The following is a 26,536-nucleotide window of genomic DNA, read 5'->3' as shown; positions in this document are numbered from 1 at the left end:
CCTAAGGGAGCTGATGTTGCACCTAGGGGAGCTGAAGTTAAGCCTAAGGGAGCTGATTTGAAACCCAAGGGAGCTGATGCTGCACCCAAGGGAGCTGATGTAACACCCAAGGGAGCTGATGTTGTACCTAGGGGAGCTGAAGTTAAGCCTAAGGGAGCTGATTTGAAACCCAAGGGAGCTGATGCTGCACCCAAGGGAGCTGATGTAACACCCAAGGGAGCTGTTGCACCTAATGGAGCTGATGTTACACCCAAGGGAGCTGATGTTGCACCTAGGGGAGCTGAAGTTAAGCCTAAGGGAGCTGTTACGCCTAAGGGAGCTGTTGTAACACCCAAGGGAGCTGATGTTACATCTAAGGGAGCTGCTGATGTGCCAGAGAAAGCTGTTAGGCCTAAGGAAGCTGAGGTTATTTCTCTGAAAGCTGGTGTTACACCAAAGACCACTGATGTTACGCCAAAGAAAGCTGATGTTATGCCAGAGAAAGCAGATCTTACACCAGAGAAAGGTGTTAGGCCTAAGGAAGCTGATGTCACACCTAAGAAAACAGATCGTACGGCAGAGAAAGATGGTGTTAGTCCAGAAAAAGCTGACATGATGCAGAAGAAAGCTGATGTTACACCGGAGAAAGCTGCTCTTCAGATTGCTAAGACAAAGATGCAAGGAAGCAGCGCTGAACGTCCAGGCAGTGTGGCGCTAAAGGACTCTGCTCTACCAACTCCTCTTGCTTCAGAATCATTGCAATCGCAGGAGACAGAGCCAGAATTCATTGAACTAGGCTTATATGAGCAAGGCGCAGTAAAACCAAGTCAAACTGAAACCAAGATAGAGCTCATAAAAACCACACAGAGGGGACCTACAAAGGAACAAGGGGCCCAAGGAGTGCGTCCAAAAGTTTCAACACTTGATGTTGCTGATGAGCCTAAATCCTTCGATTCAAATGGTAAACTGATCAGAAAGGAAAAAATCCACATGGGGCCTGACGTAAGCGTCCTACAGCTTGATATAATGAGTGGTCCAGACGAGGAAGGGAAAGCATCTGTCAGCGTAACAAAGGATGTTGTTCAAACAAGTTTCCAGACCGAATTGGTACCAGGAAACAAAGATAAGACTGCTCCTGGCATTAAAACTGAGGAGACAGTGAGAACAAGAGTAGATGTGCTAAAACCAGGCACTGAAAAGGAGTACATGACTCAGAGTGTGCTCTCTCAGCTCGGCTCTGTTGCTCTCAGAGCTGTGCTGCCAGGTGAGGCAGAGATGAAACCTGCAGAGAGAGGTTCAGACACTGCGACACTAAGTGAGACACTGGTGAAGCCAGAGCTGGGGGAAACCACACAGAAAGGACCCAAAATGACCAAGGATCGTGATGTGAAAGGTATGCATGCTGAGGTGTCAACAAAAGATGTTCATGGTGCACCCCAGAGCCTGGATGAAAAGTCTCTTAGGATGGAGAAAACTCCCAAAGGGGCTACACAGGCCACTAAAAAGGAGAATGAAAGCCAGTCTCTTGTTGCACCAAAAGGTGTAGGGATTAAAGTAGATCAAACAATCCAGGGTGATAGAGTGCTAGGAAACAAAGACCTGGCTTCAGCTGTGATTCAGCCAGATAAGACTGCAATGAAAATGGCCATGGCTGAAATTGGGTCCCAAGACCAGCCTGCTAAAGTGATGACTACCATTCAAGAAAAGTCAGACAGTATGAAGAAAATTCAGGGAGTGGCTGAAGTACCTGCTTCAAGCTTGAAACCAAGCCTTGCTGTGACTCAACAAAGACTTGTCAAAACCACACAGGAAAGCCTGAAAGAGATGAAGGATGGTGGTGTCCTTGAAAAACAACAAGGGTCCTCACGTGACGTGCTAGATGCACCAAGAAGCCTTGATGAAAAGTCAGTCAAAACAGGAGAAATTCCCCCAGTTGTGCGTGAATCTAGAACTGTCACAGTGGAAAAGGAACAAAAGATTGAACCAGAGTCTGCAGGAGAAGGCAAGGATGTGCCAACCACCAAACTTCAGCCGGACAAGTCTACAGTCAAGGTGACCACAGTGGAAGTGCAAGAAACCTTCACTGAATCCCTCCCTGATTCCAGTGTGGTCCCTAGAACCCAGAGGGAGAGGTTCTCAACGAATGCAGAGAAGAAAACAGTCCAGGGAGAGGAGGGCGAGAGGATGGTCCCAGTAGAAACTCAAAAGGCAATGTCAACGACCACCACCACTAGTGAAGTGACGCTTCAGATTCTGGATTCCCCACAGGTGAGACTTATGAAATAATAACTCCTGTGTTTTTAGTAGGTTACTGTCAAGACAGGGCGCTGGTTTAGCTCAGTTGGTAGAGTAGGTACAGAGGCTGCAGTCTTCGTCGCACTGGTCGTAGGATGGATCCTAAGTGGCAACCTCCGGTCTAAAAATATGAGTCCAATGCGGAAGTGCTAAAAACTGCAGTTCATTGAGGATCCACTTGAGGCTGGCTCCAGAAGTACCAGAAACCACATACACACTATGTCAAAGAAGACGATCTTTGCAGCAGAAATAAACATGTTTACAGCCTGGTGCAAAAGACCAGTGTAGTCTGGATAGCTCATATCTTGATCGGCTCACACTGAACGGGGGGTGAATGTTTTCATAATGCAGTAATTTCAATAGGGGGAGCCCGACTAAGGAATTGCTTAGTTGAATCTGATTCATCAGATTTTGCCCATAGTGGATGAATAGTGGAATGTTTGTTGTTTTTCCTTATTGACCCAAAGTCTGCATGATGGTGACCGCATGACAATATTACACATAACCCTTTACAATTAAGAGACTCATAGCTTAAAGTAAAAGGGACAACAGAATATTATAAGTATAAAACTTAAGAGTTTTTAAATCTATATTGCAAAAACAACGAGGTGATGAAGGAGAGAAAACTCAAATAAGACCACCATCCGTTAAACATGGAACAACGCTCCACTATAGAGAAAGGAATCAGGAGATATTTAAACAGTGTTCACACAGAGGAGAGCAGCACTGCAGAGGGTAGTTTGTCCAACTTAAGACTAAACATTTGTATAATGTTCAAAATCAAACCTGAACCAGCTAAAGGGTTTTTAAATCTCTTAACAGAACCTTTTAAAACAGTCTTTCATCACGTCTTTGTCTGCTTGAGTCTTTTCAAACTGTACGTGAGGAAAACCATCGTGTGTACGGGCAGAAGTGCGCTCCTTGCTTTGTTGACTGTAAATCCTGTCTTTGAGAATATCCTCTCTGATGATGTGGAGGTGGATGGGATGCTGTGGATTGTTTTTGAGGCTTCAGACAGCTTTGGGTATCCCTCCTCGTTCTTTTGGCCCCGTACAGTTTTTGTGTGGTCCGGTAATCCTTGATCTCACAGCCCTCTTCATGAAGCTGCTCCTCATCTTCATCACTAGTTTTTAGGATCAACTGAAGTTTTATTTCCTGACATTTTGAGCTGCCATGAACGTAGAAAAATTTAAAGACCAGCTGAGGTACGTCTGCTCCACAGGTCCCCGCTAAATGGGAGAGTCCACCTTTAATTACCAGGGGAGATTTAATTACCACTTTAAGGAGATTTAACACTTCAAGAGCTGTTCTCAGAATTACATTAAATAAGTCTATATTTATATAAAAACAGGATATATGAGACACTATTTTTAAGGGAAACTGGAAAATAATGTAAAATTAGACATTGAGCACCCCCATGGTTTGAATGGAATGATCCACGTTTCATATGCAAATATTCGACTATGAGATTGGCAGTCGACTAAGGCTTGTTAGAACGAATCGTTGAATATTCGACTATTTGGGGTCACCCCTAAATTTCAAAGATATTGAGATCACGAGTCTTCCAATGAGAGGCACAGCTGACTTGATTGACAGGCGGGAACACTGCAGCTGTTGGCCAGGAGGCTCAAAGCCCGCCTCTTTACGTCACAATCGCTCGACAGCAGCAATATGGCTGCCACCGACGATTGGCCTCAAAACAGCGATGGGTGACGTCACGGATACTACGTCTATACTTGAGACAGTCCATGATCGATCCCTGGTCCCAGAATGTCAATCCCCCCCTCTCTTTTATGTCTATCCTATCAAAATAAAACAAAAAGCCCTCATAATAATCTTTAAAAAGAAAAAGTTGATATCAAGAATGTAAAATGATCAGAGGATAATATTACGTTTTTAAAAGTGAGGTTGAAAAGCCAGAGGGAGAGAGAAAACAATAACATGTGAAAAAGAGGATAAATAAAGTTCTCTTGCTCCAGGGAAACCTCGTGAGTACATTCTGTATTATTTACAGTCTCACACTTGTTTGTACTTGCTTCAAAACATTCCCCAACTAATCAAGGTATATTTGATACCTCTGTGAAAGGTTGCAATTATCCAGATTTGAAGGTTCTTACATTTAGGGCTATGCAAATGGCAGTAGCTGCTGCATTTTATTAACATTACATGCACTTTAAGAATACGAGCCTGAGACATTAACACCTGCTCTGTTAAAGGTTTCACTGCCTCAGGGTAGTAATATCATCTCGTGAAAGTTAAAGGGAATACAGTTCAGTACACGTCAACTAGAGGAAACTTATACTTCAAAAAGGATAGACAGGTTTCACAAAAAGAGATTCAAATGAAACACTACACAGTACAGCTGTACGTCACACTGGATCTTGGAGTATAACAGTTGTTTTGTGTTCACAATAGGGGCAGGTGTACAAGACTGACAAGGTGTCACCAACTGCTCCAACCTGGGGTGAGCTCACCCTGGTGGAAGGATTGTCCCCCCAGGCAAAGAAAAGTCAGGCCGAGGCAAGTACTGTTGAGACTGAGAAACTTGTTCTGGAGGAGCCAGAAGGATCGGCCATGGGAAACATCTTCAAAGAAATACAGCTGCGCACAGGAACAGGACCCAGCAGTCCTGTCATGGAGGTATCAAAATGCAAATAGTGCTGTGAGAAGCATTGGCTGTATTCTTTTGTTGCATTCCTTTGCAGCTCTTTCTGTTCCTCTTTACTTAATATTGAAATATACAAACCAGAAATTTCTTACCCAAAGAAATAAAGGTACTAACTTTGCACTTTAACAAGCCTATGATATGGAAGAAAATGTTTCTTATTTGTTCATAAAGGCTCTAAATTGATCAAACAGGCTAAAAAATAGTAACTTTTTAGCTATTGTACTTCCCATTAAAGCTGGGGTTGGTAATCAGATTTAGATCCACTTTTTGTTATACTGGTTAAAATGATCTTTATGTCCTGATGGTAATCATTACATGATGTGTTCCTAAAAAAGAGTGAAAAAAAGCTGCTATCTACAGCCGGAGTAAACCTGGGAAAACACTAACCAATCACCGTTTTCTGGGTCCCCAAATTTTAAACCAATCAAATCCCGTCCTGCCGTTCTGCCCTCCTCCTGCGCGTACATTTCCCCGGCGTGCACTCCTCCGAGTCCCCGTCTCCTGCCTCTACTTCCCCTGACTCTATTTACTGCCCCTCTCGCTCGTCCTCGGGCCTGTCCCCTCTGACCTGATGAGGTGCTTTGCTCAGGACTGTAGTCCGGATCAGAGTCTAAAAAGCTCTCACCAACAAGCAGAATAATTAATGACGTTCAGTAAGTCCTACAGAAAATATAGATTTATTCTAGCGTCCGTCCGGACGCTGTAGTGATGACGAGCCGATTTGTGAAAACGTTGATCTTTAATAACCGGTCACTGTCGGCCGTGATCACGCCAACCAACAAAACAACAATCAATGTTTGAATGAATGAAGAACTTCTCCTCTTGTCTCTCCTCTCTCCCACTCGCACACTCTACACCTCTCCTGATGCCTTCACTGACCGTCAACACTGTAGGAATTAAGAACATCTACACTGAACAGGTTTAACAAACAGTAGAGTTGTTACAGTATTATATATGTGTTATAACTTTTCTCCTGATATTGTGTCACCAGTACAACTGGATAATGCTAGCATGATAGTTGTGAGTGCTAACAGCAGCCATGTTTGTTTGTGTTTTTAACTTTCACTATGATAATGTTTTGGTGAGGACTGGTTTTGAATCAGTCATGATCATATGGTCGAGAATCAGCGGCGCTCATGCATGTGAGCGGGGGGGCGTCGTTTTGGAGGAGCTCCGAGGGAGGAGGGGAGGGGTTAGACGGAGTCATGAGGAAATGCTACATTCAAATTCATGCTGGTTTTCCAAGACTACCAACCCCAGCTTTAACCCCATTTTGAGCTTCAGCTGTAATTAAACACTTCAAAAATGTGTTTGTAATGTCTTACGCTTCTGTGTGTCCTTAGGGTAAACCACAGGAGGATGCTCCAGAGGGTCTGATCACACCCACCAGTGACCTGGATGGTCGTCTCAGCAGGCTGGTGTCCAAAGTCTTAAGCTGCAAGAACCAACCAGCTGAGCTCAACCCAACGGCCATGGCCCAGCAGCTGGAGGAGGCTCAGGTGTGAAACAGAGTTACAGGGGTGCATGACTCACTGGAGGAGTAATGAAAATAATTCATTGTGGCAGCTGGATTTGCTGATACAGGTGGAGTTGGGCAGCAGATTGGGAAAACATAATTAGTGCCAAAGTGCCTCCAGAACTGGACATGTTTTAAATCTTCCAATATCTGTAGCGGCCTGTTCAAATGTTGTGTGAACGACATATTGGCAGAACAATGTGATTGTGCAACTGAGCTAAAACCACCTCATTACTTGTGTTAGTCAAGTACCATAAATTCCCATACACTGATGCAACCATTAATGCTACACTCCCTATGGCATGCAATCAACTTGCATCCTCAAAACTGCCACTAATCACCCACTGCAAGAGGCCTGACCTGGCTTGAATACACCCCCATTCATTGTGTATTGGAAGCAGCCACATCACCTTGCATAGCATGCTAACATACATAGTGCACGGACCAGGCTGGGGTCACAAATCACAGCAAAATGGTTTGAATACACCCCCATTCATTGTGTATTGGAAGCAGCCACATCACCTTGCATAGCATGCTAACATACATAGTGCACAGACCAGGCTGGGGTCACAAATCTCAGCAAAATGGTTTGAATACACCCCCATTCATTGTGTATTGGAAGCAGCCACATCACCTTGCATAGCATGCTAACATACATAGTGCACGGACCAGGCTGGGGTCACAAATCTCAGCAAAATGGTCTAAAGTTAACTATAGGATGAGCTCAACTACGGTACCAGTAGCTAGCAGGATTGCAAACCACACATGGGGAAAAGAGCTGGTAGTAGAAAGAGCTACACAGCTGCACAGACGCTGCAGGTTGTGGTCTCATGTCTCATATACCAGTGCAACTTGTATACCAGATTTTATGTTAGTAAATCACTTGAAACTACTGGCTTTAAACGATTGCTTCTGCGTTTCCTTTTTCCTTCTGAGTACAGAGGTGTCGAGACTCCGCCGAGGAACAGGTCTCTTTGCTCTCTCAGCTGAAAGGAGCTGACGCTGAGAACAAGGATGCTCTGGAGCAGGTGGAGGATCAGTGGAATACTATTGCTCAGGATGCAGCGGCTGCCATCGAAAGTAAGGAGGCCCAGCTGCGGGACGTGACTGATTACTGCATGCAGACCAAAGCAGCAGAGACCGCGCTGGAGACACTGGTATCAGAAGTGGACGGTGTTAGAACGTGAGTTGTCATCCATGGTTTCCTGTTGAAGTGGAGTTGACAAATAATAACTCTTGTGTGATGCTGAGAACAGTCGTATCGTCAGTGTGAATGAAGCACATGATTTTTTCTTCTTTCAGGTCTCCAGAGGAGAGCAGCTCCAAAGAGGCAGAGCGACTGTGCTCCTTACAGAGGAGTATGGAGGAGAACAGACCGGTCCTCGGGCAGCTGCTGTTGACCCATACCAAGTTGTGCCCACGCCTTAGCCGCTCTGAGCAAGCAACTGCACAGACTGAGCACAAGAGCCTACAAGAGAAGTGGAGGGGTCTGGAGAGAGATGTGGAGAGGTCATTGTATCACACAAATGTACATTCTCAAGAGACAAGCAGCCTTCAGTCAGAGATATCAAATCTGCAGAATCATCTGGAGACAATCGGTAAAGACCTTGCAGCCAAATGTCCTTCAGGTACTCCATGGGATTGCAAGAAGGCACAGCAGCTAATGGTGGCAAACGCCGGGGTCAAAGCTGCCCAGCAGAAGTACCTTCATTTGCAGCAGCAGTTAGAGGCGGTGCTCCTCAGCTCACACTGGAAGACAGAAACAGAAAAGATCCAGCAGGAGCTCCAGAAGGTCAAAGACCAGCTGAGCCACACAGAGGAGGTGGTGTCCTCCCAAAGCCAGAACAGCAGCAACCCCATCATGGAGAAAATCATCGTGGTGATGAGGGATGGACTGGCCTGGGCGAAGCAGACGGAGACTGACATCGAAGGCAGGAGGAAGAGGGTGGCTCTCCTGCCCGAGGAGGTGCACCAGCAGCTCAGAGACCTGAAGAAGCTGCAGTCTGAGGTCCTGGCCAAACAGTGCCAACTGGAGTCACTGGTGGAGGAGGTGACGGAGCTGCTTCCACAGCTGGACCAGGCTGAGGAGGTGCCGATGGTGCGCAAGTCTCTGGAATCCCTGGAAGAAATCTCAAAGTCCACTACCGACAAGCTAGCCAAAGCTGTGAGGGAGACCGAGTCAGGACTTCAGACCAGGGAGAAGCTGTCGGAGCAGGTGGCTGATCTGGATTCCTGGGTTGTGGCTCATCTGCATAGAGAGGTTTCCAGGAGTGTGGACAGCGAGCTCAGGAGTCCTGCTGAGTTTGATCGCAGAGTTCGTCAGATCCAAGATACGCTCACTGAGTCAGAGAAGCAGTCTGCGGTCTGCGAGGCTCTTCTGATGAAGAGTAAAGACATCGCTTCGGAACTCAGCATCACAGAAAACTGTCAGCTCTTTGAGAAGCTCACCAACCTGCAGGAGGACATCGGAGGCATCAGCAGCTACGAGAAGGCCAACAAGCAGGAACTGGACGAACTCACCCAGACTGTAGAGTCCAGCAAGGAAAACCTGGTAGCTGTTGAGAAAAGCCTCAGACAGATGATAATGGATCTAAACAAACACAGGTTCCCCATCACAAGAGAGTCCCTGCAAGCTCTGGAGCCTTGTAAGCAGATGATTTTGGAGCACAAGTCTCAGGTTGACCTTTTGCAACAATGGCTCCCCAAGGAAAAGTCAAAAGAGCTGTACTCCGTCATTTCTGATCTCCACAACAAAATGTCCACCGTGGAAACGAAAGCCAAAGATCACGAGGCATACCTGAACACGAGGCAGTGCATGGAAGACCTCAAGGAGAGCGTTCAGGAGCAGGTCCACCTCACCAAAGGCGACAACAGAGATAAGGTGGAGCAGTACAAAGTCTGTCAGACCCTTCTGCTCCAGTTCCCTCTGATGAGGTATTTGTCCAAGGAGGCTTATTCCAAACTCCAGATGATCTCCGCTGACCTGTACCCCTCACAGCTCAACGCAGAGCGACAGAGGCTGAAGCAAAACGAGGACGGCAACGACACCCTGGAGATGGCGCTCTACAACAACCTCAGCATCATCGAGTGGAACCTGCTGAAGGAGCTGGACCTGGACACTGAGAGGAAAGCCACCAGGGCGTTCCTCCAGAAGACCCAGCAGGAGCTCCAAAATCTCCCCAGGCTGGAGCCAAATGATACGGTCATTGACGGTGAATACAGGAGAATCATGTCCCTGAAAAAGACAGTGGAGTCGAGGATGAGGGTTCTGGAGGTTCTGGAGGAGAAGAAGGGAAACAAACAAGCGAAGGAATCCCAAGATCTGATGCTCGTGAAGAGAGCGGTCCTCAGTGAGTGTGACAAACAAATGGTAAGTTTAAAAACATCCAGTTTATGAATATTATCGCCCTAATGTGATCAATGTAGGTTGTTAAGAAGTGGTGTCATGCTTTATTTATCAGGTGAACGTCTCCAAAGCCAGAGAGTCTTTGAGGAACTACACAAGTGCTGTGAGACAGGCGGCCAGATTCCTGAAGGACATCGAGGGGTCTCTGCTGCCTCCGCACGGCTCCGCTGGCCTCTGCTCTGAGAGGGTGGAGGACGCGCAGCAGGCCCTGGCCTCACTGCAGCAGCAGTTCCAGACCCACGTGGAGAATCTCCAGACCCAGACTGTTCTGCATCCTCACCTGTGCCCCCAGAAAGTGGAGCAGCTCCAGGAGAACATTCTGAGCCAGCTGCTGGTGAGGATGTCCACTCTGCAGGCGAAGGGCAACGTACAGCTGGACCTCCTGAGCAGGTGAACGACAAGATGAAATGAAAGCCGTGTTTTTCTTTTGCATAAATCTGAGCAATGTTTTCTACTTATTGGAGATTAACAGGTGAGAATGTGTGTTTCAGGTGTGCTGAGAATTACAGAAAATACACCAAGAGTCAAGATGACATCATGAAGAGTTTGAATAGTGCGGAGAACATCCTCTCACAATCCATCTGTCAAAAAGTCACCTGTCTCGCTGACTGCACCGACCAGCAAGCCAAGCTTAAAGTACGTATGAGAGGATCCAAGGGTTTCTGCTACAGAGAGCTGCATCCTTTAGCTCTGGAATATTTCAGACCCAGATGATCACTTTTGTTGTTTTCTCACATGAAATTCTTTTTGGGATTTGTTTGCCAGGCTCTCTCTGAGGAGGTGGAGTCCCTGCAGAAGCATCTAGAGGAGCAGAAGGAGTGGTGCCCAGAGCAGAGCTGTTGTGGAGGCAGGGAGTCTGCTGTGACTGCTCAGTGGAAACGGTTAGCGAGACTGCGTCGCTGCACACTGTGGCTGACAGTCCACAGTAAACAGAGGGTCACTGAATGGAGTGATGTCACCAACAGTGTAAGTTAAACCACTTTGTTTTCAGACAAGCTCACATTTTCTTGTATTACTATTATTATTATCACTTATTATAAAAAATATTCCATGTGCTCCTTCATCACAGGTGGAGAAGGCCTCTGCTGTCCTAAACCAGGTGGAGGCGGAGCTTCCTGACAGCTCCCGCATTAAAGGCACTACTGAGGAGCTGCAGGACTTGCTGCAGATTTGGGAGCAGTACCAAGACAGGCTGGACTGTGAACATCGAGCCCTGTCTGCACTGGAGCTCCGCACAGCCAGGCTGCTTGGTGTACCCGCGCATCTCGAGCAGGCCCCGTCCATTCCCATCTGTCAGCAACTGCAGGCGATGCAGGGAAGATACGCCAGGTATGATACAATATGATACAACAGGATGCAATACGACACAATGCACTCCATTGTCACTACAGAGAAGTTTTGTTGGACTGAGTGTTGCACCCATTGAGTTCCCTCCACAGTTGTACTTATAAAGAAAGAAACAATAAAACAAACATCAATCAGGAATCCATACTAAGATACGGTACGATACGTTACACTACAATACAATACAATACGATACGATACAATACGATACAATACAATCCAATACAATATGATACAATACGATACAATACAATACAATACGATACAATACAATACAATACAATACAATACAATACAATATGATACAATACAATACGATACAATATGATACAATACGATACGATACAATATGATACAATACAATACAATACAATACAATATGATACAATACAATACGATACAATATGATACAATACAATACGATACAATACAATATGATACAATACGATACAATACAATACGATACAATACAATATGATACAATACAATATGATACAATACAATATGATACAATACGATACAATACGATACAATACAATATGATACAATACGATTCAATACAATATGATACAATACGATTCAATACAATATGATACAATACGATTCAATACAATACGATACAATACGATACAATACAATATGATACAATACTATTCAATACAATACGATACAATACGATACAATACAATACGATACGATACGATACGATACAATACGATACAATACGATACAATACGATTCAATACAATACAATACGATACAATAAAATACGATACGATACAATACGATACAATACGATTCAATACAATACGATACAATACAATACGATACAATAAAATACGATACGATACAATACGATACAATACGATACCATACGATTCAATACAATACAATACGATACAATAAAATACGATACGATACAATACGATACAATACGATTCAATACAATACGATACAATACGATACGATACGATACGATACGATACAATACGATACAATACGATTCAATACAATACAATACAATACGATACAATACGATACAATACGATTCAATACAATACAATACAATACGATACAATACGATACAATACAATACGATACAATACAATACAATACGATACGATACAATACAATACAATACAATACGATACGATACAATACGATACAATACAATACGATACAATACGATACAATACAATACGATACAATACAATACGATACAATACAATACGATACAATACAATACGATACAATACGATACAATACAATACGATACAATACAATACGATACAATACGATACAATACAATACAATACGATACAATACAATACGATACAATACGATACGATACAATACGATACAATACAATACAATACGATACAATAGGATAAGATAGGACTTCAGTGATATACTTTCTAGCACACCACTTTTTTCCCAATACGGCGAGTACTGTAATGTGAACTCTCTCTTTATGAACTCCAGGTTTAGAGGTTTTGAAGTTATTATAATATTGTTTTAAATGTTGGATCTATGTCTTTGTGTTTACACAGTGTGAAGCAGACGAGCAGGCAGGGTTTGGAAACGACCCGGGTGGAGCTGGAAGGGAGAGAAAAGGTCCGGGACGAGCTTCAGGGCATCAAGGTCTGGCTGGAGGCTGCAGATAGGGTTCTAACAGAGATGGAGCGGAGCGGCAGCACACAGGAGCTACAGGTCAGAATCCCAAAGAACATTTGTATCATCCCTTTATCTGGTGTCCCTAGATCGCTCTTCAAACAACACATCACAGAGAGCTCAGAGTTACAGTTACAGAGTGTCTCTCCCTCCAGCTAGCAGAGTGTAAATAATGAGTCTCTAATGAGAGGGCACCGCTCTGAAGGGAAGACACAATGATGCATTTGTGCCCTCAGTAACCAACCCTGTGTGTAGCTGCTATTTTTAACAACAGTACACAGCACAAACATGTAGATAGATGTTTCAACCAACACCAAAAAATATAAACTGTAAGGGATTATTAATTTTGTATGACAACTTTTAGCCCACATGGTTCATGGCATCTGAAGGGTTTTAAAGTAATGAATGACTGTAGAGAGAATCAGATTGTTGATTATCTGGAGCAGGTGTTCACTAAATATGTAACGTCTGAATCTAACCGTCTGGTTGGCGTGAGTCCTGCAGGCTTTTGGGTGTATGGGGTATGAACCCACCGACCCACAGAATCACTCTGCTCTTTGTCCTGAAACCTGAGCAGAGGCCAGCATCTCCTCATCCACTCTGGCTCTTTTGCTTCACACACACACACACTCTTACCTCCCCCTTGCAGAGGGTCTGTGTCGATGAAAGACTTGAACAAACCCCTCCATTACCCCCAAACCTCCCCCCATCACTCTACCTCCCTCACCCCTCCTCTTGTAGCAGACACCTTTTGTTCTGTGTGGTAAGTGGATCCTCCAGGTGGCCTCTGGAGCCAAGTCAGTGCATGGACGCACACATGTATGTACAGCCGCACTGGTGAGGACACTTGGTGACACAATCAGTCCTCGAGGCCCTAAACTCAATGTAAACCTTATTATAACAGTAACTCTGAGACAGTGTCCTAACCCTGAGAGGGTCCTAACCCTGAAGAAGCTCTCTCTTCAAGTACAAATCTGACTAAATGTTCTCCTCCATAAAAATGTATATTTGGATTTTTCTTGTATATCTAATTTAGAGTCGCTTTCTTAATGTTCAAAGTTTTTGACTTTTTCATAGATGAATAATGTCCCAACTTTTCTGTTATATGTCCAAACTTTCCTAATGTGTCCCACATTCCTATTATGGCCTCACTTCATGTGTATGCCTTCTCTTTCCCCAAATGGCTTCAGTTTTTCTTTTTCTTTTTTAAAGCTAATTAATGTCTGCAGTTTTTCTTTTTTTAACAATTTAATGTCTTCAGTTTTTAATTTATTTAAACTATTTAATATCTTCAGTTTTTAATTTATTTAAACTATTTAATATCTTCAGTTTTTCATTTATTTAAACTATTTAATATCTTCAGTTTTTCATTTTTTAAATTTGTTTTAATGTCTTCAGTTTTTATTTTTTAGAAAACTATTTAATGTCTTTAGTTTTTCCTTTTTTAACTATTTAATATCTTCAGTTTTCCTTTTTTTAAACTATTTAATGTCTCCAGTTTTTCATTTTTTTTTACTATTTAATGTCTTCAGTTTTTCATTTTTTTTAAACTATTTAAAAGTTTCAGTTTTTCTTTTTTAAAAACTATTTAATATCTTCAGTTTTTCTTTTTTTAAAAACTATTTAATGTCTTTAGTTTTTCTTTTTTTAAACTATTTAATAGCTTCAGTTTTTATTTTTGTTAAAACTATTTAATGTCTTTATTTTTTCCTTTTTTTTTTTAAAGTTATATTTTTTGGGGCTTTTTGCCTTTATTTGATAGGATAGTGAAGAGAGACAGGAAATGTGGGGAGCAGAGAGGGGGGAAGACATGCAGGAAATGGTCGACCAGCCGGGAATCGAACTGGCAACCCCTGCGACGAGGACTATAGCCTCTATATGTGGGGCGCTTAGACCGCTAGGCCACCAGCACCCCTATTTTTTCCTTTTTAACTATTTAATGTCTTCAGTTTTTCTTTTTTTAAAAACTATTTAATGTTTTCAGTTTTTCCTTTTTTTTAAAAAACTATGTAATATCTTCAGTTTTTCTTTTTTAAAAAACTATTTAATATCTTTAGTTTTTTTCATTTTTTAAAAACTATTTAATGTCTTCAGTTTTTCTTTTTTTAACCTATTTAATGGCTTCAGTTTTTATTTTTTTTAAACAATTTAATGTCTTTAGTTTTTCCTTTTTAACTATTTAATGTTTTCAGTTTTTATTTTTTTAAACTATTTAATACCTTTAGTTTTTTTCATTTTCTAAAAACTATTTAATGTCTTCAGTTTTTATTTTTTTAAACTATTTAATGTCTTCAGTTTTTATTTTTTTTAAACTATTTAATAGCTTCAGTTTTTATTTTTTAAAAAACTATTTTATGTCTTTAGTTTTTCCTTTTTAACTATTTAATTTCTTCAGTTTTTCTTTTTTTAAAAACTATTTAATGTCTTCAGTTTTTATTTTTTAAAAAACTATTTAATGTCTTCAGTTTTTCCTTTTTAACTATTTAATGTCTTCACTTTTTCCTTTTTTTTAAACTATTTAATATCTTTAGTTTCTTTCATTTTTTAAAAACTATTTAATGTCTACAGTTTTTCTTTTTTTAAACTATTTAATGTCTTCAGTTTTTATTTTTTTTAACTATTTAATGTCTTCAGTTTTTCTTTTTTTAAAAAACGATTTAATGCCTTCAGTTTTTCAAATGTCTTCAAGTTCCAAAAATGTCCTCACTATCCTCATACACCCTGATTAAACTGAAACCCGTTCTGTTTTTTCTTTCCCCAAATGTTTTAAATTTCCTAACATGACCTCACATTACTCACATTCCCAAATGTCTCCTTAATTGTCTTCAGTTTCCTAAAATGTCCTCACGCCCATGCTTTTATGAAATCCCCCCCTCCCCTTCTTTTTTTTCAAATGATGTCATCACTTCTCTAAATTTCCTCAGAAGATGTCCTGACTCTCCTAGGATGCCTTCACTTAAAAAAGGAAGATTTCCTCATTAATATGTCTGTACTCTCCTGAAAAGTCCATACTGAATTGTAGACACTACAAAAAGGCCTTATTTTAAATGTCCTTGCTTTGCAAAAATATCCTCAAGATTCCTAAACATCTTAACTCTCCTACAATGTCCTTTGTTTCTAAAATGCCCTTTACTACACACCAATAACAGAAAGTAAGTTTCATTACTTTCTGTTATTGTTCTCACATTTTCCATAGATTGTCAAAGTATTTCCTCTCTTTTCTATAAATATGTTAAATTATTAAAAAAACTCCCCTTATACACAGACTTCCCAAACATATCCCCAAACCCCAAATGTTCTCAGTTTGTTTTTAAATTGCAAATATCCTAATCTGAACTCTGCTTTTTAAAATATCTAAGTGTTCTCACTTTAACAAAAATGTTCAGACTACTTGAATTTCTTTTTTTGCCCTCAAACATTCTCAATTTCTAGAAATGCCTACAAATGCAAATTGTTCCTGAGGAGGAAAGACACAAAAGAATGCAGACAAACACTTGCCCCGCTCGGTGCTGCAAAGAAACTGTCCTCCCCTTATTCTCTCCTCCTTCTTTGTATCACACACACACACACACACACACACACACACACACACACACACACACACACACACAAACATGCATGCACACACACAGACAAACATGCATGCACGCACACACACAAACATGCATGCACACAAACAAGCTCAGCTTCCCGTAGTGATAACAAGATGCACCTCCCTTTTCAGCAGAGCATCGGACGTATTCAGACACAGGTAGTCTCTTCTGAGTTATCTCTTCTATGTTTACAGATTTTCTCGGTAGCTGTAGTCTGCTTTTGGAAAGAAGGATGTTATCATAGCTGAAAGAGTTTGCTTTAACTTTTTGCAGAGTTGGAGAACTTTAGAGAGGTAGGCGATGTTTGACCAAAGCAGCACAGAACAGAGAGAGAGAGAGAGAGAGAGAGAGCTAGCTGCTGCACAAAGCACTGAGGTCTCTCAGGCTGTGTTCAGAGATGTAGATAAGAGGGACGGCTGTGATTCTACAACATTAACACTGTTTGGTTGTTGCGATTACACAAACAGACATAGTTATACTCTTCTTAAAGAAATTCTGCTGTTGTTGACACTTTTAGTAAAGTGTGGTGTCGGTCACAGCTTTTGAAAATATGCTTACAAGTGTTTTTCCCTAAGAGAGCATTTCTCACTTCTGAGGAAACGTCCCAGCTCTCTGCGCTCTGCTATGAAATGTCATGAAAAAAGAAAAAAAAAGTAGACATTGTTATTGTTTGTATCGCAGAGAACACAACGTTTCCTTTCTCATTTCTTACTCTGTGTCCTCTTCGTTCACACAACTCTTCTTCTTCTCTGCTTTCAGGAGGTTCACAGCCAGCTGTGGTCCCAGAAGGCTTTGCTCCAGCGCATCATGGAGAGCCTGAGGATGAAATACTCGGACATGTACACCCTGGTCCCGGTCGACATAGACGGCCAGCTGAAGGAGGTCACAAAATCCCTTCAGAAAGTAGAAGTGAAGGTACACGAGTTGTTTATTATGGTTCTTTTTTTTTTTCTTTTTTTTTTTCTTTTTTTCTTTTTTTTTTTTATGTTTTCTCTTTTTTTCTTTTTCTTCCTCTTGTCTGCATATATATTTCTGGTTTGTGTCATGTTTGTCACAAACTGTCAAATATTCATGCAATTTATTCTTGCAGCAAAAGAAAAGAAAGAAAACCTTTTTCTTCTGTGCTTGTGACTGTGTGCATGAGACCATCACCATCCCTCTCAGAACTCTGGCCTATCTTTTATTGACAGCTAATATCATGTTCTGTAAAAGAGGGCGTGAACACCTAGGTGGGCCAAAAAAAATAAAAAAAATAAGAGAAAGTGAAAGAAAGATTACATAAGGATATACAAAGGGACAGGGAGAGAGAAGGAGAGAGAGACCTAACACACTTAGATGGAGAGGGACCATCTCACCATGATGCCAAAAAGAAAATCCGTGTGGTGATACTAATGATTAAGCAACCCTTAGTGTCCACAATCATTACTGAAGCTTGGGTCGCAGAGGGTTGCCGCCGTGCTGTGTTCTATTTGTGTAACAAGACCACCACTGGTGCAGATGAAACCACCTGGGTCAGACCAGCCGAGCGGTACGGCTCAGCACCCGGGCCGCGAGAGCAGTCAGACCGAAGGACCCAACCCGCCGCGGGAGACCCAGGCCAGGGGACAAGCCAAGGACCCAGACCGGAAGCAAGCAGGTACCGCCGGAGCACCCAGGGCGACCGCCAGGTCACCCAGTAGGAGGAAAGGGGGGCGAGGGGGGAGAGATCCCGCAGCCACCCCAAGGGACACCCCCACAACACCACCCCCACAGCCCCCCAAGATGGAGCCAAAGGAGCCACCAGGGCCGAGGGGGCCCGGCACCAGGAGCAGACAGCCAGGCAGACGGGCAGGACCAGGACCAGAGCCCACCAACCGGCGCGCCGGAGCGGGGGGAGGGCGGAGGCGGCAGGGCCAATCCCACCTGCCCCCCCCAGACGGCCCGACCACTCCCCCAAGCCACGCCCCCCACCCATGCCCTGCGACTGATGGACCAGGCCGCGGGGGCATGGAGGGACACCCCAATGGCTGCCGTAGTAACACCCCCCCAGCTGCGCACCCCCCCACCCCCCCAAGAGGACCGCGAGGGAACCCCGGGAAACCCGGCCCCGAGGGCAGCCGCGGACCAGGCCACTGGTGGGGGCAGCAGGGGGGCGGAGGGTGACAGGGACACCAGCCACCCACCCAGCCCCGATGGGCCCCCAACGAGTAGGGCCGAGCCAAACACTAAGGCCCCGCCAAACCTATTATGGTTCAAAGAAGAAGAAAACAAACAATACCGATAGGATTAGTCTGTCAAAGAAAATACCTAAGATAAGATAAGATAAGATATCCTTTATTTGTCCCACAACGGGGAAATGTAAGTGTTACAGCAGCAAAGTAGACAGTGCAAAAGAGTATAAAGCAAACAAGAGCCTATAAAATATTAATTATTAAAAAGTAAAAGTAAAAATAAGATATACACAACTAAATGAGTAAATTTACAAATATTTCCAAAACCAATGATGCAGTGAAAATGTGCACAGACTTGTAGCCTAGGTATAAACAATGTCCAGAGCAGAACTGGGAAGATGGATGCATTTAACTAAGTCGGATAATCATCCTTACAGTTGTTATTGTAATTCTCTGTGTCTGTACTTGTTTCATCCATCAGGTTGGAGAGGCGGTGGAGAGAAGTGGTCCCGTCCACAAGCTAGGGGCCAAACTGTCTGAGATCCAGGCTGGTCTGAGGTCGGTTCAGAAAAGGCTGGAACAGAGAAGCCCCACTGTGGTTCAAGCAAAGGTCACCCAGAAGGTAAAGTAGTGACATAGAAGTCATGTGGCTGAGAAAACTATCTATCTATCTATCCATCTATCTATCTATCTATCTATCTATCTATCTATCTATCTGTCTGTCTGTCTGTCTGTCTGTCTGTCTGTCTGTCTGTCTGTCTGTCTGTCAATCAATCAATCTTTATTTGTATAGCGCCAAATCACAACAAACGTTATCTCAAGACGCTTTTACAAACAGAGCAGGTCTAGACCACTCTATGTTAAATTATGAACAGAGACCCAACACCAAGACAGGATAAGACTCAGTCTGACCCCACCTTAATCCACCATGAGCATTGCACATCACAGTATTTAGCTAGTTACAGTGGTGAGGACAAACTTCCTTTCAACAGGCAGAAACCTCGAGCAGAACCAGACTCATGTTAGACAGCCATCATGCCTCGACTGAGTTGGGTCTGGAAAGACAGATAGAGGGGAGTAAGAGAGAGAGGTGATAGTGATGAGACGAGTCGTAGAAGCTGTTGCCGCTGGAGTCCAGCACGTCTGTATCAGCTGGAGTCCAGATCGTCCACAGCAGGAGGACGTCCACGGCAGCTCAGAGGAATCTACGAGACAAGGGAGCTCAGGGACTCCAGAAAGGTCTATGGTTAGTAACTTTAATGGGACAGGCAGAGTTAAAGTAAGTGATGAGGGGGTTGGGGGGAAGGGGGTGAGCTAGGATCCCAGTGTGTCAGTGTGCCAGTTCCCCCGGCAGTCTAGGCCTATAGCAGCATGACAAAAGCTGGTCCAAGCCTGATCCAGCTCTAACTATAAGCTTTATCAAAAAGGAAAGTTTGAAGTCTACTCTTAAAAGTGGAGAGGGTGTCTGCCTCCCGGACCCTGACTGGTAGATGATTCCAAAGGAGAGGGACCTGATAACTGAAGGTTCTACCTCCCATACTACTTTTAGAGATTTTAGGTACAACTAGCAAGCCTGCATGTTGTGAGCGTAGAGTTCTAGAGGGGTAATAGGGCACTATGAGCTCTTTAAGATAAAAGGGTGTCTGATCTATCTATCTATCTATCTATCTATCTATCTATCTATCTATCTATCTATCTATCTATCTATCTATCTATCTATCTATCTATCTATCTATCTATCTATCTATCTATCTATCTATCTATCTATCTATCTATATGTCTGTCTGTCTGTCTGTCTGTCTGTCTGTCTGTCTGTCTGTCTGTCTATCTATCTATCCATCTATCTATCTATCTATACATAAACACAGAGCTCAACTGCTGTTGGAACAGGTCCAAACTTCAGGGCCTGTGTCCACTAACAGCATTTATGTGCACTGGCATTTTCCATACATGTTGTTTGTGGCCTCACTCCTCTCAGCACTCTCAGTTGAAAATAGTTCAATCCTTGTACATTCATTTGCTTGTGAATGTCACTTTTCCCCACCTAGAATTGGGCTTTTTTTTCTTTTCTTGTGGGTACAATTTCCAGAGCTGCTGTTGAAGCCATGAATTGATTTTCCATTGGTTTTAATTTTTTCTTAGAAAATGTATTTGATTAAAAGGAAATATTTAGCATACAGAGCAAATTGAAACAGACATAATGGGAACTTTCAACATTCACAGCAACAACAAGTGCCCATGAGAAGCGCTCTCAGTCAGCACAAAGATGCTGGTAGTGGACATAGGCCCTAATGCTGCCATTAGAGTCTTTGGAAGTCTGTCGCTACAAATTAAACCGTTCTCACAGCTGCTTAGCATCTGTTTTTTTTTAGCACTGGATTTTGTGTAAAGCTCTTGGTTTGTTTTGGTTCTAAATCTTTGTGAAGCTATGTTGTCATAAAACTGAGTACAGGTGTAATTGGAGCCCCCTCATGAAAAATAGGAAATATGGCTATCAACAAAGCAACCCTGGTTTTACTATTAATTCACCTGATTCTGTCAAAAAAGGCTTAAACTCAAAGGTTGTTATTCATAAATACTGCCATGAGTACTGGATTTAATAAACGGGTAAAAAACAGGTACATTTATTTCTTGTGTTTTGGTTGAACTCATCATAAAATAAACAATAATGCATCAAATTAATTCTTACATTTGCTTGTGTGTGTTTGCTCAGCGTGCGTGGGACGAGCTGGACGTGTGGCACTCCTGCGTGGCGGCACTGGAGGTGGACATGCAGGACCTGGAGAAGCCAGAGGAGGCGCTGAGCCTCACAGAGAGGCTGGTGGAGGTCCAGCAGCTCCACTCTCAGATCGCTAAACAGGCGGAGCAGAGGACCACGCTCCTCAGCAAGGTCAGAGACACTGAAGACTTCTTTTACCCTTCTGAATGTGCTACTGTTTAACTGTATTCTTTAAGTCCCTTGTCTATGATTACTGTGTTAAAGTTATGAGCTTTTGTCTCATTTGTTTGGTGTCAAACAAATGATGTGTAATTAAATGTTTCCTTCTTTCTTTTCTCAGAACTGTGTATTTAAATCAAACTTTAGTTGTTGTTGCTATTTTCTGGGGAACATCTCAAAATCTGTACAACCCTGAGGACTTGAAGCCTTCGCTTAAAAAAATCAAATAAGAGAATATCTGTTTTCGCTGATTAAGGTTTTGAACAAAGTGTTGTTTGTGGTTCTGCTCAGTTCCACATTTGGCAGCAGGAGCATCAGGAGATGATCAAGAGCTCTAAAAGCTGGATGTCTGAGGCTCAGACTTGGCTCGCTGCCCCCTGCACCTACACCACGGCTAAAGATCTGAGCAGCCATGTTCAGGCTCTTCAGGTCGGTGCTCTTTACTGTTTTCCCCCTCTTCATGTAGCTCTTCAGTAACATGTGCTCTTGTAGTTAAGTAAATGGAGGTAGATGTAGTTTAAAGAAGTTTCCTGTCTGTGTTTTTTTGCAGACGGTGTTGAATGACTCGGCACAGATCCGAATCACCCTGCAGGACTTCAGCTCCGTCCTGAATGAAATGTCGCAGGTTTGTGATGTAACAACTCTTCAGGAGCAGCTGGTGGAAGCGGATCACGAAGTGGACAGTGTTCAAGACAGCTTCACTGCTCCTCTGTCTCAGCTGGAGCACGCTGCTGCTGTGAGTCTCAGACCTCTGCAGTATATCACACCTCTTTACCTGGATAGCTGTTTCTCAGCTCTCTGCTTGTGTACTTTGGCTTCTATTAAAACATTATATTTCTTGATTGTTTTTCATGTCTAGGAGGTGGAAGCAATTGAGAGTGAAGTCAGGAAAATGGAGAACAACGTGGCTGAGATTAAGACTTTGTTAACGTCTCCAGAGTCCTTCCCCAGCCCCAAAGAAGAGAGCCTCAAGGTGAGATGAAGGAAAGATGAAGAGAAGCTTGTTTTTCATCAGCAGTCTTTATTTGATATTTACAAAAATAAACTTAAAAAGTGTTTGCCAACTCTGAAGTCAGTCAGATATGTAAGAGTCTGTCCCACCCTGCACAGGCTGTTGAGAAGAGGATCCAGTCGATGAGGAGAACCATCGCTGAAATCCAAAAGTGCAAACCAGGACTTTGTCTACCAGAGAAGGCTGAAGACACTCTGATCGTCTTCACCGTTGTGGACCAGCTCCAGACTTTGCTGCTTGAGCTGGAGAAGGTTTGCCAGACACATCCATTAATCAAGTCGTGCAGTCAGGTAGTTAACTAGAAGAGGCCTTCACTGAACCTTCTGCTGTGTTTGTTTTTCATAGAAAGTCCCTGCTCTGTTCATCCAGCAGCCTCCAACTCCCGACCAAGCCAAAGCTCCAACACTGAGCTCTCAGTTTAGACTCCTACAATCTTCATCAAAGGAGGAGGTAAATCTCTTTTACTGTCCAAAATGTGCAACTTTTATGATTGCATTTCAAATTTCTATCTTTTGTAACTTTGCACTGTTTAAATCAAAATATTAAAGCTCCTGTGAGGAGTTTTTAGCTGGTGATGAAACAGACTGAATTTAATACTGATGCCTCTATATGACCTACAAAAGCAAACAAGACCATGAGAGGGAAGGGTGTGCATTTCTAAGTAGTTATTTTGGATACTTTTACTCCGCCACAGGGTAGGTGTCAGACGAGGAGATTACTGCTGCAACATAACACATTATGAGTTATGTTAGACATTTATAATAAAGAAGGTTGAGATGATTTGTCAGAGAAAAACAGCTTACACATGTACAGGACTGGAGCAATGAAGAGGTGTCACTTTGTCCACAGGGGGCGCCAAAATCAACAATACCTGAAACATCCTCACAGGAGCTTTAAACACAGAACAGGGAAGCTTTTTGACAAGCTGTTTTGAATTGTTTTCTTCTTTGCAATAATTAAAATAGCAAAAAACTCACAGATCCCACTAATATAAGGACAACTTCAACAATATACACTACCGTTCAAAAGTTTGGGGTCACTTAGAAATGTCCTTATTTTTGAAAGAACAGCACTGTTTTTTTCAATGAAGATAACATTAAATGAATCAGAAATACACTCTATACATTGTTAATGTGGTAAATGACTATTCTAGCTGCAAACGTCTGGTTTTTAATGGAATATCTACATAGGTGTATAGAGGCTCATTTCCAGCAACCATCACTCCAGTGTTCTAATGGTACATTGTGTTTGCTAATCGCGTTAGAAAGCTAATGGATGATTAGAAACATCTTGAAAACCCTTGTGCAGTTACGTTAGCACAGCTGAAATATGGTTTTGCTGGTTAGAGAAGCTGTAAAACTGGCCTTTCTTTGAGCTAGTTGAGTATCTGGAGCATCACATTTGTGGGTTTGATTATACTCTCAGAATGGCCAGAAAAAGAGAACTTTCATATGAAACTCCACAGTCTATTCTTCTTCGAAATGAAGGATATTCCATGTGAGAAATTTCCAAGAAACTGAACATTTCCTACAACGGTGTGTACTACTCCCTTCAGAGAACAGCACAAACAGGCTCTAACCAGAGTAGAAAGAGAAGTGGGAGGCCCCGGTGCACAACAGTACAAGAAGACACGTACAGTAGAGTCTCTAGTTTGAGAAATAGACGCCTCACAGGTCCTGAACTGGCAGCTTCATTAAATGGTACCCGCAAAACGCCAGTGTCAATGTCTACAGTGAAGAGGAGACTCCGGGATGCTGGCCTTCTAGGCAGAGTGGCAAAGAAAAAGCCATATCTGAGACTGGCCAATAAAAGGAAAAGATTAATATGTGCAAAAGAACACAGACATTGGACAGAGGAAGATTGGAAAAAAAGTGTTATGGACAGATGAATCAAAGTTTGAGGTGTTTGGATCACACAGAAGAAGATTAGTGAGATGCAGAACAAGTGAAAAGATGCTGGAAGAGTGCCTGACGCCATCTGTTAAGCATGGTGGAGGTAATGTGATGGTCTGGGGCTGCTTTGGTGCAGGTAAAGTGGGAGATTTGTAAAAGATAAAAGGGATTTTGAATAAGGAAGGCTATCACTCAATTTTGCAACGCCATGCCATACCCTGTGGACAGCGCTTGATTGGAGACAATTTCCTCCTACAACAGGACAATGACCCAAAGCACACTTCCAGATTATGCAAGAACTATTTAGGGAAGAAGCAGGCAGCTGGTATTCTGTCTGTAGTGGAGTGGACAGCGCAGTCACCAGATCTCAACCCCATTGAGCTGTTGTGGGAGCAGCTTGACCGTATGGTACGCAAGAAGTGTCCATCAAGCCAATCCAACTTGTGGGAGGGGCTTCAGGAAGCGTGGGGTGAAATTTCTTTAGATTCCCTCAACAAATTAACAGCTAGAATGCCAAAGGTCTGCAATGCTGTAATTGCTGCAAAGGGAGCATTCTTTGATGAAAGCAAAGTTTGAAGGACAAAATTATTATTTATACTAAAAATCATTATTTCTAACATTCTCAATGTCTTGACTATATTTTCTATTCATTTTGTAACTCATTTAATAAATAAAAGTGTGAGTTTTCATGGAAAACACGAAACTGTCTGAGTGACCCCAAACTTTTGAACGGTAGTGTAGATTATATTTGTAATCCAAAATGTGAAAAATTTGAAATAAAATGTCAATTTAAAAGTTTTTGTTCTCACAGTCGTCTAGAATTACATCATCACTTATAAAGTCCATTACTAAAAAGATTTGTGATTTTGTACTTCCATGATTGTGTTATTTTCCTAGTTATTGTTTACAGAAATATGTGTATTTATCAGTTTAATGAAACATAAATCTGTATTCTGTCTCAGAAGGAGGGCGGGGAGCAAGGCCAAATCAGAATTGCTCACGTTGAACAAGATGTACTGAGGAGATCTGGAGCCGCTCTCCTGACTGTAGAGCACACTTCACCTGAGCAGAGGAGGTCCTGGACCCCTGAAAGCACCAAGGTAAGGAAGCAAGGAACATACACCGTCAGTGTGAACTGTCCTTACATGTGAAAAATATTTAATGGTGTGCTAACAGACCATGTTTGTCTGTACCTGTTACCTGATTTAGATTAAAATAACATGAATAATGAGACCTTTATTTATCACCTAAATACTCATGACTTATAAAGGTGACTTATGTTTCTCTAGTGTCAAACTGTAAGGATTGTACGCACAGTTGTACTGATGAGGATCAGGGCCACTGTAAAACATTTTTTGGAGAGCAGACCCAAAACAAATATATATATATTAAGATCTGTCCATTTTCTTTAAAACTCTGACTTTAATCTCAGAATTCTAAAATTAAAGTCAGATTTTTAAATTTTTTTAATTTACTGGCTTAACCTCTTTAAAAAAAAGTTTCAGTGGCCCTAATCCTCATCAGTACAATTGATACTAACATGCATGCTTTTTAGTCCTCAACATGGTTTTAAAAAAGTTAAGCAAAGGGTCAGAAATGTTGTGATTTTTCTACTCACACTAATACTACTACTTTTTGAAACTGAGTTTTCTTTTACTACATATTGGTAAAAGTGCAGATGCTGTGACACTGACTTCAACATTCTGTATGTACAGTATATTGTTACGAGCAAGATTTAAAGAGACATTTGGAAGACACCATACACAAATGTTTATGTAAGAGAGACATTGTATTTCAAATTCTAAAATTGATTTACTATGAGAATCAAGTGTCAGTAAATAAACTAAATAAATTTAAAGCTGCATAAATTGATTTTTTAAAGGAAACAATGCATTATTTGTGGGACACATGGAAACAAATTGATGTAATTTTTCAGTTTAAATAAATCTGTTAAAACAATACATTTATGTTGCTTTAAATGTATCAAAGCTTTTTTTGTCCTTGGTCCAATTTTCACTAATTTTCATTCACTTCATATGCAAGCACTTGAAATATCACAAGAGTTTAAAATA

General features: G+C 42.2%; 1 protein-coding gene across 1 annotated transcript; it reads left to right on the top strand.

The window, feature by feature from the left end:
• The first annotated feature begins 1,005 nt into the window (after nucleotides 1-1,005).
• Nucleotides 1,006-25,615, top strand: LOC117806440 (nesprin-2-like). The gene is made up of 19 exons (XM_034675387.1): nucleotides 1,006-2,247; nucleotides 4,690-4,914; nucleotides 6,286-6,441; nucleotides 7,400-7,641; nucleotides 7,761-9,828; nucleotides 9,920-10,254; nucleotides 10,356-10,500; nucleotides 10,630-10,830; nucleotides 10,934-11,193; nucleotides 12,759-12,918; nucleotides 17,232-17,387; nucleotides 19,104-19,244; nucleotides 21,336-21,512; nucleotides 21,852-21,989; nucleotides 22,111-22,296; nucleotides 22,420-22,533; nucleotides 22,671-22,823; nucleotides 22,918-23,022; nucleotides 25,427-25,615. Exons 1-19 carry the CDS (start codon nucleotides 1,006-1,008, stop codon nucleotides 25,613-25,615), a joined length of 6,393 nt encoding a protein of 2,130 aa, XP_034531278.1.
• The last annotated feature ends 921 nt before the right edge of the window (nucleotides 25,616-26,536 follow it).

The sequence above is a fragment of the Notolabrus celidotus genome, chromosome 22 (genome assembly GCF_009762535.1).
Source record: "Notolabrus celidotus isolate fNotCel1 chromosome 22, fNotCel1.pri, whole genome shotgun sequence".
In the NCBI taxonomy this organism is placed as follows: domain Eukaryota; kingdom Metazoa; phylum Chordata; class Actinopteri; order Labriformes; family Labridae; genus Notolabrus; species Notolabrus celidotus.
This window is presented reverse-complemented; position numbering and strand designations above follow the sequence as displayed.

What these genes read in the sequence shown, in the direction of transcription:
- LOC117806440 (XM_034675387.1), top strand. Translation starts at nt 1,006, where the DNA reads ATGAGTGGTCCAGACGAGGAAGGGAAAGCATCTGTCAGCGTAACAAAG. An exon ending in GGACCACGCTCCTCAGCAAG is followed by an intron (nt 21,513 to 21,851) that starts GTCAGAGACACT and finishes GGTTCTGCTCAG; the next exon opens with TTCCACATTTGGCAGCAGGA. An exon ending in CCAAAGAAGAGAGCCTCAAG is followed by an intron (nt 22,534 to 22,670) that starts GTGAGATGAAGG and finishes CACCCTGCACAG; the next exon opens with GCTGTTGAGAAGAGGATCCA.